Source organism: Vulpes lagopus, chromosome X (assembly GCF_018345385.1).
Source record: "Vulpes lagopus strain Blue_001 chromosome X, ASM1834538v1, whole genome shotgun sequence".
NCBI classification, from domain to species: Eukaryota; Metazoa; Chordata; class Mammalia; order Carnivora; family Canidae; genus Vulpes; species Vulpes lagopus.
In genome coordinates this window covers 37906684-37922900 of record NC_054848.1, presented here as the reverse complement: position 1 = coordinate 37922900, position 16217 = coordinate 37906684, and the positions used below count along the sequence as shown (strand labels likewise).

Genomic DNA, 16217 nt, shown 5'->3' with positions numbered 1-16217 from the left:
GACAAAAATCTTCCCATGCTATTAATAGATGTGCCCCAAATCTGGCAGTAGAAAAGTTATTAATGCCTTTAAAAAATAATGTATTCCAATGGATAAATATTTAGAGTGGAAGTAGAATACCACTACCATTTTAAAATTTGTTGTATCAATTTTCTGCTTCATATTTGGTGCTAGAGGTAGATATATTTTGGTGAGCTGTCTTTTGTGGAAAAGCATAACATAAAGATGATTTAGGGTGTTTTACCAAAAGGGCTTCTTGTGGATCCTGTGTGGGCATCAATAGTAATTATGTGGGATGCTGAGATTTTCTGAGTCCTGCCAGAGAGGAGCCAAGGCCAGCCCCATTCTTAGCTTGGCAGGGAAAACCAGCACAGATCGGGGATGTCTTGGGGGTCAGAACCTGGCCCAGACTGGTGGTTACCTGAAACAACCAAAATTGAGATGGGCCCTAAGATATATACAAACTGATTTATGAGAGAACCACAGATGGCAAAGAGGAGATAAAAGCCAGGTGTTAAGTTGAAGGCAATCATAGAGCTAGAAATGCAGGCATATTTTAGAAGGCCAGACACTAACAAGACACCATCGTGGAGACAGAACCAAAGGGCTGGGTGACCCCCTGAGGTGAGCATTTGAGACCAAGGACTCATTCTTGTTGGCCATCAGCGATGGAGGGGGGGGAGGTGGATCAACCATAGTATGATCTTAGTATCTTCGTATTATCAAGAATGTAGCAGATAAAGAGTAAAACACTGAACGAAATAAACTAGCATTTGATTTGTTTCTTCTGGTTGACTTTTAATTTGTAATCCAGGCACATGTTGTAGCTGTAGACAAGGGGCCAGGCTGAAAGCAGCTGTTAATTTCCCCCTTTTTCTGATTTGTATATTTTAGATTTATCCTTGCCCACAAAGCCAGAAAACTGGCACGTCTTACCAAAGATGAAAGGTATGGAGAAACGTGCCTCTTCTTTCTTCTTTCCTGCTTTTCTGCCTCCTTGCCCGCCTTTCCATTTTACTTTACTTTTTAACTTGAAGACTGCCTAATAACCTGTGTACTGCCAATGCGACGTGTCTGCTATGTTAAATATAAGGGTGTTATATAAAGGCACAGTGCCAATAATTTAAGAACCAAGTGTTCAAATTAATATTTATTGAGCTTATTGTACATAGGATACCATGCAAGGAGCTATATTGAATACAAAAATAGACATAGCCCAGGGGCTGAAAATGTACTTGGGAAAGAGATAACCAGGTAGAAAGATGACTGCATGGCAGGGCAGTCTGCAACTATCCTGCATGAGTGAAGCATAACTATTAACAGGTGATAGGTACAGAGGGACGAGCTTCTCTGGAGGTGGCAATTTCTTCCAGCAGTCAGCATTCACCACTGCCAGCTACTTATTCCCACACCACCACAGATGCATATTTACCAACTCAGAGCCTCTGAATCACATTATGGCACATTCCTTCCTCTCCATTACCATGCTTCTCTGTGACCACCGCCACTGCTGTGCTTGGCCAGAGGGTATGGAGGTCTAGATGGGGCCACTCACCTAAAAAAAAATTGCCACTGGACTATTAAGATCCATGAAGGTAGGAGGTTTTTGTCTGGTTGGTTCTCAGACTTGAGAATCACCTGGAAGCTTTGGGAAAACACATCTCTCTGCCACTGCTCTTTCTGAATCAGCAGGTCTGGGGCGGGGCCTGAGAATTTGCATTTCTCACAAGTTCCCAGGGTGATGTTGCTGCTGCCTGATTGGTGGTCTGAGGACTACACTGTTTTACACCACGAAAGAAAAAAAAAACATGCCACTTGGTTGATAAAACTAAGGCTCAGAGAGCTTAAGTAACCTGCTCAAGATCTCATAGTACTTAGGAGGCAGAAGGAGAATTCAAAGCTTTTCCTGCCCTTTTCTCTTTCCACTCCATCCATTGTCTGGGGTGGTGGGAGGCAGAGGGGAAGCAAGGATCACATCCGGATGCCTCCCGAATCTCTAGCCCTTAGCAGACTGACACAATGTTTTCTTAAATGAATGAACAAATTGCCGAGTGAGCCCAGTGATGCCCACCATGTGTCACTTTCTCTTCCTTAATACTGTTGGTGACCACATAGACTTAAGACATTCAAAATAGAACATAGTGCCCTGTTTTTGAAAAATTAAAATGAAATGGCAAGTGGAAGCAGTAGCTCACAGGGTCTTTGAATGAAGGGATGGGAGCCTCTTTTACTTCCCTTCTTTCTTCATTTGCCCTTTTGTCTTTCTCTTCTGTAGAATGAAGAAACTTTGTGAGCTCTATGCAAAAGTCCTGGGTTCCCAAGAAGCTTTGCAGGTAAGACTGCATTTCATCTCTTTCCCAAGAGAGAGACCCCTGGTTTTGTCCTCAAGGGGGTCCCAGGGATAGGCTCATGCAAGTAGGGTTCTAGAGCTCATGTTTTCTCTGACATATTCTCAGAGGGGCCTACAGAGGGCTGGTCAACTTGCAAGCTATCCCAAAGAACATAGGTCTTGGTTGCAGCTGTGGCAGCTCAAGAATCCCACAACATCGGAGCACCTGGGAGGCTTGGTTGGTTAGGTGTCTGCCTACCACTCAGGTCATGATCCCGGGGTCCTGGGATCAAGTCCTACATTGGGTCCCTGATTAACAGGATGTCTGCTTCTCCCTCTCTCCCTGCCCCTTCCCCCTGCTTGCTCTTGCACTCTCTCTCTCTCTCTCTCAAAATAAATAAATAAATAATTAATTAATTAATTAATTTAAAAAAAAGAATCCTGCAACACTCTTGTGTTGCTGGCGATGCTACACTTGTCCCTGAGTTCAGAGCTTTTCCTGGAGTGGAACATTAGGCCACTCCACTCCCACCTCTGTCAGAGGGCAAAAGAGTAAAGCTTCTGCTACCCCTGGTGAGACCCCGGATCCTAGCAGCCAGTATGGGAAGACAAAGAGTTTTCTCTCACCAATCTTATAAAACGATGAGATTTGCATGTTTACACTGTTGATGTAACATATAAGCATTCCCTAACACCCACCCCACTGTCCACCCTCTCAGAGGTAAAAATCGGGTGGCCTGCCCCTCTCCTGCACATCCCCTTTTCCTTTGTTTTACCCTTGAGCATTAGGGGTGTGACTGGCTCAGGTTGAGCCCTGCCACCTGAGTTTCACAGATACCTTCAGAAGTAGCCTGAGGATGAGGACACTGTGATCTGCCAGTTACATGAGTAGTAGCCCCCACCCCACCCAGGTGGTTAAAGGCAGGATGGGGTGGGATTGACGGGTGGGGTGGGAGAGATATTGGCGACCGTCAGAAAGCCCAGTGCACCCCTCACCAGCAGACATAATCACCCCACCTCGTCCATATTTAAAGCAATGAATTCGTGTTCTTGTTACATGCACCAGACTGCTGGGGTTTCAACATTTGAACATGGATTAAATCACCTTTTGAAAGCGATTATTAAATCCTGTTATCCATGAAGCATTTTGAAGACAAGGGAGACCCACGGACTAAAGCATGAGCAGTTAAAGCATGAGAAAAATCTAATGAGGGAGCTAAGAGTGTTTAACTTGTTAAGCCTCTTAAATCCAAATCGTTGCAGTGCCCATCACGACCTAGTTGAGCAGCTACATGGCTTAATCTTATTACTCCCACACTTAGCTTGCTCAGCTTCACAGTAGCTTGCTCCCTCCCATTCAGATCGTTGTAGCTTTTCAGTGTGTCATCTAGGCTCATTCTTTTAAAGCAAGATACCCTGCCCCACAGACCCATCCCCCCCACTGCACATGATGTAGGTGAACTTGAGGATTTTCGGAGTTCCTTTTCAGCAAATGAATGAGAGTGACTGATTGCTCTGGAGAGAAGCATAAGAATAACGAAGAATGTGTTTTGTTTCATTTTTCTGTGTGTGCTTTTATAGACACCTCAGCAAGTTTAAATATAAGCATAGCCTAGATCTCGGCTCGAGGGTAGTGCAAGTGGAATAGCAAAACTATAAATATACACACACCAAAATAAAATCAGTTCACATCTGTTAAAAATGACTGTTTTTTCTGTTTTTTTTTTCCCCCAAAGATTTTATTTGTTTATTAGAGAAAGAGTGTGCGAGCACAAGCAGGGGGAGGGACAGGGAAAGGGAGAGGGAGAAGCAGACTCCCGGCTGAGCAGAGAGCCAGATCCTGGACTGGATCGCAGGACCTCAGGAACAAGACCTGAGCCAAAGGCAGGTGCTTAACCTACTCAGCCACCCAGGTGCCCCTGGTTTTTCTGTTTTAAAATGCTGTTCTGGATACTTCACCCGGGGAAATACTCAAGCTTTCTTGCAGTTCTGTTCTGAGACATTCTCAGGCTGAAGCAGGGTGTCACTGAGATCCCTCCAGCAACCTGTAAGATGGTTGTTTGGGGAACCCCAGTTGGAGGGGAAAGAGGTTGCTCTCAAATTCCAAAACAGCTGAGCATTTTTAATGTAGGAAAATCTCTTTTTCAAGGAAGAATGTGGATGATTCACTGAGGTTGATAAAAATTATCTGGTCCTTTCCTTGTTTGCTCCTGGCACCAAGAGAAGCACTTGTTTTATTCTTGCTTCAGCGTTTATCATGTGGAAAGAAGCAAGCCCAGGGAGCAGGGAAAGGGGAAAGATGAAGTCCACCCTCTCTCCTGAGTGGCTGGAAACAGCCAGGGACAAGGGATCCCAAAGTGGTTGTTGCCCTCAGATGCAGAGGGAAGAGGGCTTTACATGAGATGTGGCAAGACCACCAGTGACTGGGACCCACTGACACCCCTCAAATAGGGCCTTGTGCTTTGAAAATAGGATGCATTTCACACAACTGTCCAACATGCCTTATGTGACTGCATGCTTTTTAGACAAAACATTTTTTCAATATCTGTTTTTAAGTTGACATTTTTCTCTTAAAAACTTGCTATGTTGATTTTTGTTTCAATATAAAACTAAATGATAAAGCTTATATTAGTTACCTTTTAAAAGATTATTTATTTTTTTGACAGAGAGAGAGAGAGAGAACACAAGCAGGGGGAGCGGCAGGCAGAGGGAGAGAGAGAAGCAAGCCTGCTTCTCCCTCTGCCTATGTCTCTGCCTCTCTCTGTGTGTCTCTCATGAATAAATAAAATAATCCTTAAAAAATAGTAATACCAGTTAAAAAGTGGAATGAGACAACTGCAGTTCATGAACGGTTCCTGAGACATGAATGAACCAAGTGAGAGAACTTTCTCCAGTTAAAAGTTCTTTGAAGTTTCTTACCAAGGACATTTACCTGCCTAAAGTAATATCCAGCTAATAATAAGGGTCTATTTAAGACGTATATTGGTTCTTTAATATGAAGCCCACCAGGCTGTGTTTGATTTATTCTCTACTGGATACCTTCATTTGCATCTCTTTTGAGTTTTTGTCATTCTCTCTTGTAGCCCGTACACTACGAAGAGAAGAACTGGTGCGAGGAGCAGTACTCGGGGGGCTGCTACACCACGTACTTTCCCCCTGGGATCATGACTCAATATGGAAGGTAGAGTAAAATCATGTAAAGCTCTTATTGAAATTCCCTGAACCTGAATCCAAACTCTAAATGAATTCATGGAGCTCTTCTCCCTCTTTTTTATATATTTTTTGTAAATAAAAGAAAGGAAGGAAGGAAGGAAAAGAAAGGGAGGGAGGAAAGAAAGAAGTTCCCAATTTCCTTTATATCTTGTGAATTTCCAGAGTGAAGCCTTTATAATTCTGCACCATGATGGGTGCCTTGCACTCTGAATTCTTCTGAAGGAACAATCCCAATCAATATAACCCACAAAGGTTGCCACATAAGAATAGGAATTTAGGTAGTCAGAGGGTGTGCTTATATTGTCAGAAGAATTATCTTTATAGGGAGTTCAGAGCTTAGTAAAATTTCCTTAAAATGAAATTGTAGGGGCACTGGGTGGCTCAGTGGGTTAAGCGTCCAACTCTTGGTTTTAGCTCAGGTTGTGATCTCATGGGTTGTGAGATTGACTCCCATGTTGAGCTCTGCACTCAGTGTGGAGTCTGCTTGAGACTCTCTCTCTCCCCCCTCTCCCTCTACCCCTTCCCTCACTCTCATGTGTGCTCTCTATCAAATAAATAAATCTTTAAAAAAAAAAAAGAACTGTACAGGAGCCTGGGTGGCTCAGTCAGGTAAGTGTCTGCCTTCTGCTCAGGTCAAGATCTTAGAGTTCTGCATAGCAGAGATTCTGCTTTTCCCTCTCCTTTGCCCATCCCCCATGCTTGTGCATGCTCTCATAAATAAATAAATAAATAAATAAATAAATAAATAACTGTAGAAGTGTCAACATGGGTATAGTATTAAAAAGCAATCCTCAGGGCACCTGGGTGGCTCAGTGGTTGAGTGTCTGTCTTTAGGTCAGGGCATGATCCGGGGGTCCTGGGATCAAGTCTCATATCAGACTCCCCACAGGGAACCTGCTTCTCCCTCTGCCTATGTCTCTGCCTCTCTCTGTGTGTCTCTCATGAGTAAATAATTGAAATCTCTTTTTAAAAAAGCAATCCTCAAGTCAGAATTTCTTAGAAATTTATTACTAAAGACACTGACCTCCCAAACACGTATCTTTGAAAATATCAGGATAATAAGGCTCTATTTCAGACATATAGTGGTTCTTCAACATGAATTCTAGACTGGGAGTGCAGGGACTTGTGTACAGTCCTGATTCTACCAATAACCAACTTTGTCATCCTGGACAGGTTGCTTCTCTCTGGACTTCATTTTCTTTAGCAAATGTATGAGAAAGCACAAGATGGCATACAAAGGATAATAATCAGTATGCTAAAGACAACATGAGGGTTTTTATTTTTTATTTATTTATTTATTTTTAAAGATTTTATTTATTTATTCAAGAGAGACACACGAGAGAGAGAGAGAGAGAGAGAGAGAGAGAGGCAGAGACACAGGCAGAGGGAGAATCAGGCTCCATGCAGGGAGCCTGATGTGGGACTCAATCCTGGTCTCCAGGATCATGCCCTGGGCTGAAGGCAGGCGCCAAACTGCTGAGCCATCCAGGGACCCCCAACATAAGGGTTTTTAAATAAAGATTTTATTTATTTATTTATTTATTTATTTAGAGAGAACAGGAGCATGGGGAGGAGCAGAGGGAGTGGGAGAAACCTCAAGCTGACTCCGTGCTGAGCTCAGAGCCTGACGTGGGGATCAATTTCATGACCCTGAGATTACAACCTGAGCCAAAACCAAGAGTCAGATGCTTAACCGACTGAGCCACCATGGTGCCCCGAGGGTTTTTTTTGAAATGCTTTTTCTGAGATATAATTCACATACGATACAGTTCACCCAAAGTGCACAATTCAATGGCTTTTAGCCTTAACAGCATTGTGCATCCAAGTAGGACTCATTGGTGTTTAGATAATTGTGTTTGATGACAACAACAAGGCATGGATTGATGATCTAGCTGTAATTGTTATGACCATTATAGTAATACTAAGCCAAACAATAATTTAATGCCAACAGCTCAATCTAAATAAAATAGGAAATGTAGGGTAGTGAGGAAAAGTCTGTTGGGAGTATGCAATAAAAAGAAAGTATGGGTGAATATAGGTGGATGATCAGTCTGTCCACAAAAATCAGTCGTAAGAAGGATTAAAACCTGCTTGTCAGAAGATACACAATGATTTTGGTGAACACTTTCCTTATCTTCCTAAAGATGGCAAAATACCACGTAACAGAACATTCTGGGACTAAAGAGCACCACCCGATTGGCTCCTGGGTCATTAAGCTCATTTTGGGATATGCTGATTATAGAATACGTCCATAGTAATTGCTTCATTCAGGTTATTGGCTAAGTGCCAACCCTTTGCCAAGCATTGTGCTGGAAACTTCCATACTGAGAAAATTCCTCCCTGCTACGAAGGAGCTAACACTGTGAAGATGCTGGGGTGGGGGTGGGAAGAGAGGCCAACAAACATGGACTCTAATGTGCTCTGGTAAGTACACTAATAGATGGGCATACAGATGCCATGGGGACCAGGGAGGGATGCTGGGCTAGCCTCACCAAGAGAAATCGAAGAAGGCTGCATAAGACACATACCACCTGAGGAGTGTAGAAGGCAGAGAAAGGTATTGGAGAATGCACCGTGGGCACATGGAACATTATGAACTTGAAATCCTTCAAGTTTATGGGATGTCTGGGGGAAAGTTCTGCATGACTGGGCTCTGGCTAATGTTGGGGATTGAATGGACAATCAGAAAGGTAAATAGGATCCTTTGCCTAATGTAACACATTCAGGAATACAAAACTTACCCTTTCAACAAAGAAAAGCCAGTCGGAGCAATCCTTTTGGGTTTTGGCTTTGCAACGCGATTGGATTTCTGACCACAGAATAGCAAGTTTCATGCTCAATTCCTTAAGGTTTTGCAAGAAAATGTCTATCAGGTACTGGGATGGTGGGGAGCAAAAAAGAGATTCCCCTGTATCGGCCTGACACTGGCCACATGACAGAAGCAATATAAACCCTATCATATGGGGCGTTGGTGGTGACATGGTAATGCCCTGGTTTCATCTTTATTTCTCCCCAAGGACATATGTCAGGCTTTGTATCACCAGCTTCAATCTGCAGGGTAGGAACTAAGCTCAGCATATCTTGGTGACATAACTCCTGGACTGAGCAAGGACCAGCTGCCACAGGGCTGTCCTTGACCCTTCAGGTTCATGACGTTTGAGGTACTGCAAAAAGTGTTACTTTCAAAGCCCTGAAAATACAGAGAAATTGCTGTTTCCAGATGAAGACAAAGGACAGTATTGGTGGTGCCTTAGTTAAGAAATAAACATACACTTCTTAAGGAATTTAACTTCTGTGTATACAGAAAAACTAATTGTAGTGATTAAGCAGTGAAACACAGAAAGAAATATTTTACTCCATCAAGCCATGAGAAATATACATGGAAATCTCCTTTTTGCAAATATATACTGTCTGCTCACTTGCTTGCAAAAGAGGAGGCAGGGATTTTTCTTCTCTAGCTGTTGGACATTTTTCGTCCCAAGGGAAAATTTACACATGACAAGTCGTGGAAAAATATCTCTTTGTCTGAAACTGATTCTGAGTTTTTACATTTTTATGTTCCAATTGTTTGCATAACTAGTTCTCTATACCTTTATTTTCTTATCTAATGTTTAATTCTAGGCTTTGGCAAGGCCTTCCAGAGATTTCCATTTTGGTTTTAGTTCCCTCGATTTGCAGAAAGTGAACATGCACAGGCACCTGGGTGGCTCAGTGGGTTAAGCACCTACTCTTGATTTTGGGCCAGCGTCATGTGGTCAAGCCCCGCGTGAGGGACTTAGGGCAGAGTCTGCTTGAGATTCTCTCTCTTCCTTTCCCTCTGCCCCCTGCCCCTGCTAGCACTCTCTTTCACTAGATAGATAGATAGATAGATAGATAGATAGATAGATAGATAGAATCTTATAAGAAAAGAAAAAAGCAACTTTTGATGAACTTGGAGAAAGCAAATTTACCTTCTTTTGCATGGCATCCTTCCTGAATACCCCTAGGCTCTCCAGGCCATGCTGACTATGGATCATTCCAGATTATTACATGTATTTTTGGCAGTATTTAATATTCTATAATATCTTCCCTTCTATTTTCCATCCCTTTTTTATTCTTAATGGCTACAGTGAGGCCCAGTAAAGGAGAAGCCACCAGTTGAAGCAAGCCCATTTGTTTTTCTGATAAAAAGTTTGGCGGTGTTCAGTGGTGACCAAGATAGAGCTTGGGTGTTCACTCCAGACATCCACATCCCTTACTTGATATAAAGGAAACCTGAGATAAGATGAATAATGACATGGTAACAGTGTTTCCCTTATGGTATTTTTGTCAGGGCAACAACAAACCACCCCTCTTAGAAGCCAAGTGCAGCCCATTTCTGTCCCTTTATATAGCTTTTGGGCACTCTTTGCTAACTAGTGATGATGGTACATAAGGCAAAGCACAGAGGATAAAACAGAGACCTTGACATCTGCTAGACCTAGTTCAAATCCTAGCTCTGCTATTTTCTAGAAGTGGCTCTTGACAAGTCAGCACACATTTCTTTGAGCTGGTTTCCTCATGTGTAAAATGAGATAATGATAATAGTAGCTATGCCATGGAGCTCCTTAAAAAGATTAAATAATTTGATAAAGGGAGGAAGAGTAACTAAGTGGTTAAGACTGTGGGTGCTTGGAGCCCTGGGGGGCTCAGTCAGTTAAGCATCCAACTCTTGACTTCAGCTCAGGTCATGATCTCATGGTCCACGGGGTCGGGGTTGAGCCTCACATTGGGCTCCACACTCAGCAGGGAGTCTGCTTGAAGATTCTCTCCCTCTGCCCCTCCCCAACTCATTCTCTCTCTCTCTCTCTCTCTCTCAAATAAATAAATCTTAAAAAACAAAGGACTGTGGGTGCTGGAGCCAAATGGCCTGGATTCAAATGGCCTGGATTCAAATACCAGCTCTGCCACTTACTAGCCACGACCTAGAGTGAATGACTATCTTTGTTGCTGATTAGATTCCCAGGAAGCAGAGTCCGAAACACAGATTAGCACATAGGATATGTACTCGAGACAACCCTTGGTGTGAATACTTGTGGAGGTGGGAGGAAGGAAGCAAGAGTGGGCAGAAGGAGGAGTTAGACTGTGATGTACTTCCAGGGAAAGCCTCCACTGACCCCATAGGGAGTTCTGGAGCTAGGATGGCCCTTAAGGGTTGTTCCAATTTGGAACATGGGGGTCTAAGCCTTTATCACCCCATGATGATTAGTCATTGAATGCTCTTGCCTCTGGAAGAAGGCATGACCTTGAGGTGAGGCCATTTTCTTCAGCAGAGACAATCTCCAGAGAGGACTGACATTGAGGGCATCTTCTGGCAGCACTCTCAGTAGCTGAGAATAAATCCTTCATTCTTGAAGGGGGGGTCTTGGCAGTGCATCACAACATCACAGCCCCTGTAGCTCCATATTCTCACTACAAAATGGGGTTAATACAGCACTGACCTCATAAGGTTGTGGTGAGGATTAATGCTCTTCGAAGAGTGCTCAGCATCCAACAAATGCTAACTGTTAATTTAATGCAGCAAAACTCTTAACAAGGATAGAGGTAAGCACTCAGTGAGTACTAGTCTTTGTTTGTTTAAGATTTATTTATTTATTTAAAAGAGAGAGAGAGAGAGAGAGAGAGAAAGCACAGGGTGAGAAGCAGAGGACGACAAGCAGACTCCCTGCTGAGTGGGGAGCCCAACTCAGGGCTCAACTTCATGACTTTGAGATCATGACCTGAGCCGAAATCAAGGGTCAGATACATAACCCACTGGGCCACCCAGGCGCCCCCAATGAGGGGTAATTTTATAGGAGTCAGGTCCACAGATTTGTTACCTGTCACTGATGGAAAAGTCCTTAGAAATCATTGCACCATGCCCTCTAAGAGATGGGGGATCCAGAGCTCAGTGAGAGGAATTGATTTGCCAAGTTCATTGGTGGAATAACCAGGTAGGGAACTGGGGCATGTATCACCGTGCTTAGAGCTGGTGAGTCATAAAATGAACTAGAAATGACCAGGCCCAAGTACTCCCTCATTTCACATAGTTGAAGCAAATACATACTCCACTGATGTCAGTCCCTATCCTGTAAGCACTTGGTGCAGAGGCCGACTTCAGCTTTTATTCCTTGTCTGTGACAAGGATCATGCAAGAACTGGAGGAACCTATAAACACTATTCCAGAATTGCCAACATACTCCTGATAATTTAGTATCAGAGGAATCCGACCAAACTTGGTCTTTGTAGGAAGGCTCTTTTCTCACCCTCTGAGACTGACCACTTTTACCTCTTTGCTTTTGTTTCCAGGGTTCTACGACAGCCTGTGGGCAGGATTTATTTTGCAGGCACGGAGACTGCCACCCACTGGAGTGGCTACATGGAGGGCGCTGTGGAGGCTGGAGAGAGAGCAGCCCGAGAGGTAAGACCTCGGGTCATAGACTGTGGGAAAAAAGGCAACGCATGGGCCCTACAAGCAGGTCAAAGATGTCTGAGATCCTGGAGGCCAACTCCTGAAGACCTATGAAACACCATTTTAATAGCACTCTCAGGTGCAACAAACACTTTAACCCAAAAGTAATGATGAAAATACCTATCATGTCACCCAAGGTAAAAAGACCCCATGGGACAAAAGATTCCTGTAGATGTACTTGAGAGATAACTTCGGTCTAATATTATAGAACCAAACATGTTTTTATTATGATTCAGGATTCATTTATATGTTTCCTGACAATCCCTATGATCTCATTCCTATTGAGGCATGCTCACAACTACTAAAATCTTTGGCGAGCCTAATGGTTGGAGGCTCTTAAATGTCATGGATGAAAGACCTTTTAGAGCCTTTTAAAGATTGAATGGACTACGTTGGCTTTTACCCTCATGTTTTTAATGGATATCCTAAGAGGTCATCAGTTAGTCCTTTATTTAAAGAGCAGATGAGCTGGAAATGGTGCCACTTTTGTTATTCACCAAAATACTCTTTTCAGATCCTGCATGCCATGGGGAAGATCCCAGAGGATGAAATCTGGCAGTCAGAACCGGAATCAGTGGTAGGTTATATTTTATTTCATGAATTTAAATCTCTTTTCTCTAAAAACAATTATTTGCAGAAAAAAAACCACTTGTAATATTTACATACCTTTCTCTGAGTGATTCAACCCATGCATGTTTAAAAAGATACCTGGGTATCTCACTCATTAACCATCCCACTCTTGATTTCAGCTGAGGTCATGATCTCAGGGTCGTGAGATCGAGCCCTGCATCCGGCTCTCGCTGGGTGTGGAGCCTGCTCAAGATTCTCTCTCTCCTTCTCCATCTCTCTCTCTCTCTCTCTCTGTCTCTCTCTCTCTCAAAAAAAGGAAATTCTTTTTTTGTTAAATATCTTTTAAAATTAAAAGATACCATGAGTTAGGACAGAGATGGGAGATTTAAAAGAAATTGATAAATCTATAGACTGCCATATTCATTGCAGATTATTACGAAAATATACAATGTTTTATTTTGGTCAGAGAGTTCTAGAACATATGAAGAACTCAATAAATGCCTCCTGAATAAATCTCTAACCTGGTGATTACCAACAGGGGGTAGGAAATGAAAGGAAGCTATGTCAGCATCCCCTGTCTAGGGAACCAGGGATGAAATGAAATGGAGCAGATTTAGATTAGAAAAGCATTTTCAATATACACACTACTATTTTTGTAATAAAACTCCAGGAAGCTTTCCTGATTGGAAGGAAGGACACACAGAGGATAGAGTGAAATGCATTGCAGAGGACAAGAGTCAAAAAGGTCAAAGTTATTCCTTTATCAATGTGAAGTCCATAAGAATAGCCCTGCCAGTCCAAGTCATTGTCTTGTGCTTCTGTCAGATGTGGGACTGAGGGATGAGTAGGCCATGGATTCATTAAAGTCAACAAATATTTATTATTTATTTATTTATTTACTTACTTATAAGATTTTATTGATTTGAGAAAAAGAGAGAGAGAGCATGAGCATGAAGAGTGGGGAGAAGCAGAGGGAGAGGGAGAAGCAGACACCCCACTGAGAGGGGAGCCTGATGCAGGACTCAGTTCCAGGACCATGAGATCATGACCTGAACCAAAGGCAAGTGCTTAACTGACTGAGCCACCCAGACGCCCCATCAACTCAACAAATATTTACTGTGCACCTACTCTGATCAGCCACCATGTTAAGGGCAGTGCTTTCACAGAGCAACAACATGTGAGGAGGACATATGATAACCAGAAAGTACGGGTGTCATGAAGAAGACTTGCCAAGGGTGTAAAAAGAAGAGGCCTTGGCCTGAGGGCAAAGGAAAGGCTCCCCCAGGAGTCAGGATTAGCTAAGTCAAGGGCCTAGTGGGGAATGGGGATGAATGCCATGAGCAGCAGGTACACTCTATTTAATGGCCTTGAGGTGGGCAAGAGTAGATCATGTTCAAAGAACTGGAGGAAACAAAGGATTTCTGGAGCAAAGTGGGTAAAGCCCTATACTGATATCGAATGTTCTCTGAACCCAGGATGTCCCTGCGCAGCCCATCACCACGACCTTCTTGGAGAGACATTTGCCCTCTGTGCCAGGCCTGCTGAGGCTGATCGGATTGACCGCCATCTTTTCTGCAACTGCTCTTGGCGTCCTGGCACACAAAAGGGGTCTGCTTGTGCGGGTCTAAAGAGAAAGCATCTGTAACTACACCTTCTTCTTACTCTATCTGGTGTGTGGGTTTGGGGAAGGAATTGCAGTAAGGTTCCAAGAGGACATCGCGACTGTAGAATGAGGTGAGGAGCATGAAGATAAGTCAGACTTTCCACCACAGGAAACACAGTATGTCCTTTGTTGCTTGGCCCCTGCATATTGTCCCTTACCTAGCTTTGCGCTCTGTCTTGCCCATTTCCCAGAATCTTTACCATAGTTAAGCAAGCTCTCACGGTCCAACGACGCACCTTGCCCACGCACAAAAAAACTAGTTTTTTTTTCCCCACCTTTGTGGCTCTGTGCTTGTCCTTTCTCTTACATGTAACATCCTCTTTGTCCAAGTTCTCCCCACTTGTCCTTAGAATCCTGTATTGTGATAGCTGGGCCTTGAAGAACATCTAGTCTTCACCTTCTCTTGTAGTGTTGATCAAGCCAAGGCCAGGAGAGGTGGAACTTAATTGCCCAAGGTCCACAATAAGACACTGATATTTGGAGGACTAGAATACAGGTCACAGTTCCATTGCCTCTCCCGCCCCACAGGATGTATGCCTCAACCACCTTCTTCCACTCCCTGCCATAGTCACCGATGGTGTCCCTTTGTGTGGGTTTACTCTGCACTAGGTTGTTATGTGCTACTCAGTGCTACTCAGTATATATCTGTAAGTCTTATTGTCCTGTGCAATGTCAGCTGAAGCTGATTTTAATTTCTTTCAGGATAGGAATCTTGTCTTTTCTTCCTTTTGTATCCTCCCATTATGTCTGGATACAAAGGTCATTCATTACACACTAGCAAGTAAAAATAAAGTGGATTGACCAGATGTCTGTCGTCTTTTCTTTTTTGGGTAATGACTTTGAAGGTTTTCACAGATCAAATCAAGACCCAGGTTTATTTTTATTTTTTATTTATTTATTTATTTATTTATTTATTTATTTATTTATTTATTTTTAAGACCCAGTTTTAGGCATATAATTGTGGCTTTAAAGCATTCAGTCAGAATTTCCTCAAAGCCCAGATGATGCGTACATTTTGACTGCGTGATCCATCATAGCTGATGCATGTGTGAGCACTTGGTAAATGATTTATAATGATATGATAAAGATGCTAAAAGACAGAGTGTCTTCCTTTTGTCCCCCTCAAAAAACCTGTCAAAATAATTGACATATTAATAAGATGCTTTAACTATTAAGATAGTTATAATATTTCAGTTGACTCTTCATATTCTTTATCAATACAAAGCTTTTTACTAGGTACACTCATTAATTTAAAATTACAGTTTCACGGTACATTAAATCCTATTTAAACTACTTTTTAAATGATATCATCATTTCAAAGTATTCATACCTCTCAAGTACCAAGGTCAGTTATTGTCAAAGTATATTTTAAATCCATAAATGCCCATTCTCAAACTGTCCTTTAGAAAATGAAGCTTATTATTCTTAGCTTAAATGAAACTTGAGAAATCGCCACAATTAATCAGTAACAGTGTAGAGTATCTGATTTTACAGTGACATTTACATTCATGAGTTTATAGGAACTTTAGAGACTAAATGAGGAAGTTAAAGAACCCACTAAGACTTTGTATGTGATCATCTTGGTTTTTGAATCTGTCAAAAAATGTAATGTACTTGGCATAGAGATATCTTCTTGAGTATGCTTCCTTCCAAAAAAGTTCCCCCCCAAATTTGTCACATTAATAACTCCAGCATATCCATTAAGAAAGAATCAAATAGGGAAATGCAAATCAAAACCACAGTGAGATATCACCTCATGTCTGTTAAAATGACGTACCATCAAAAAGACAAGAGATGCGGTGCTTGGGTAGCTCAGTTGGTTAAGCGTCCAGCTCTTGATTTTGGCTCAGATCATGATCTCAGGGTCATGGAATCGAACCCCATGTATGGCTCTGTGCTGAGTGTGGAGCCTGCTTGAGATTCTCTCTCTCCCTCTTCCTCTGCCCTGCCCCTAGCCCCACCAACACTCGCTT

General features: G+C 42.6%; 1 protein-coding gene across 1 annotated transcript in view; it reads left to right on the top strand.

The window, feature by feature from the left end:
* Positions 1-15050, top strand: part of MAOB (monoamine oxidase B) — a 118201-nt gene extending 103151 nt beyond the window's left edge. The window contains exons 10-15 of the mRNA XM_041740907.1: positions 895-948; positions 2276-2333; positions 5413-5510; positions 11849-11960; positions 12526-12588; positions 14057-15050. Of these exons, the coding sequence (XP_041596841.1) occupies positions 895-948; positions 2276-2333; positions 5413-5510; positions 11849-11960; positions 12526-12588; positions 14057-14209 (538 nt within the window). The 3' untranslated portion in view covers positions 14210-15050. The remainder of the gene's footprint in view (positions 1-894; positions 949-2275; positions 2334-5412; positions 5511-11848; positions 11961-12525; positions 12589-14056) is intronic.
* Positions 15051-16217: the final 1167 nt, after the last annotated feature.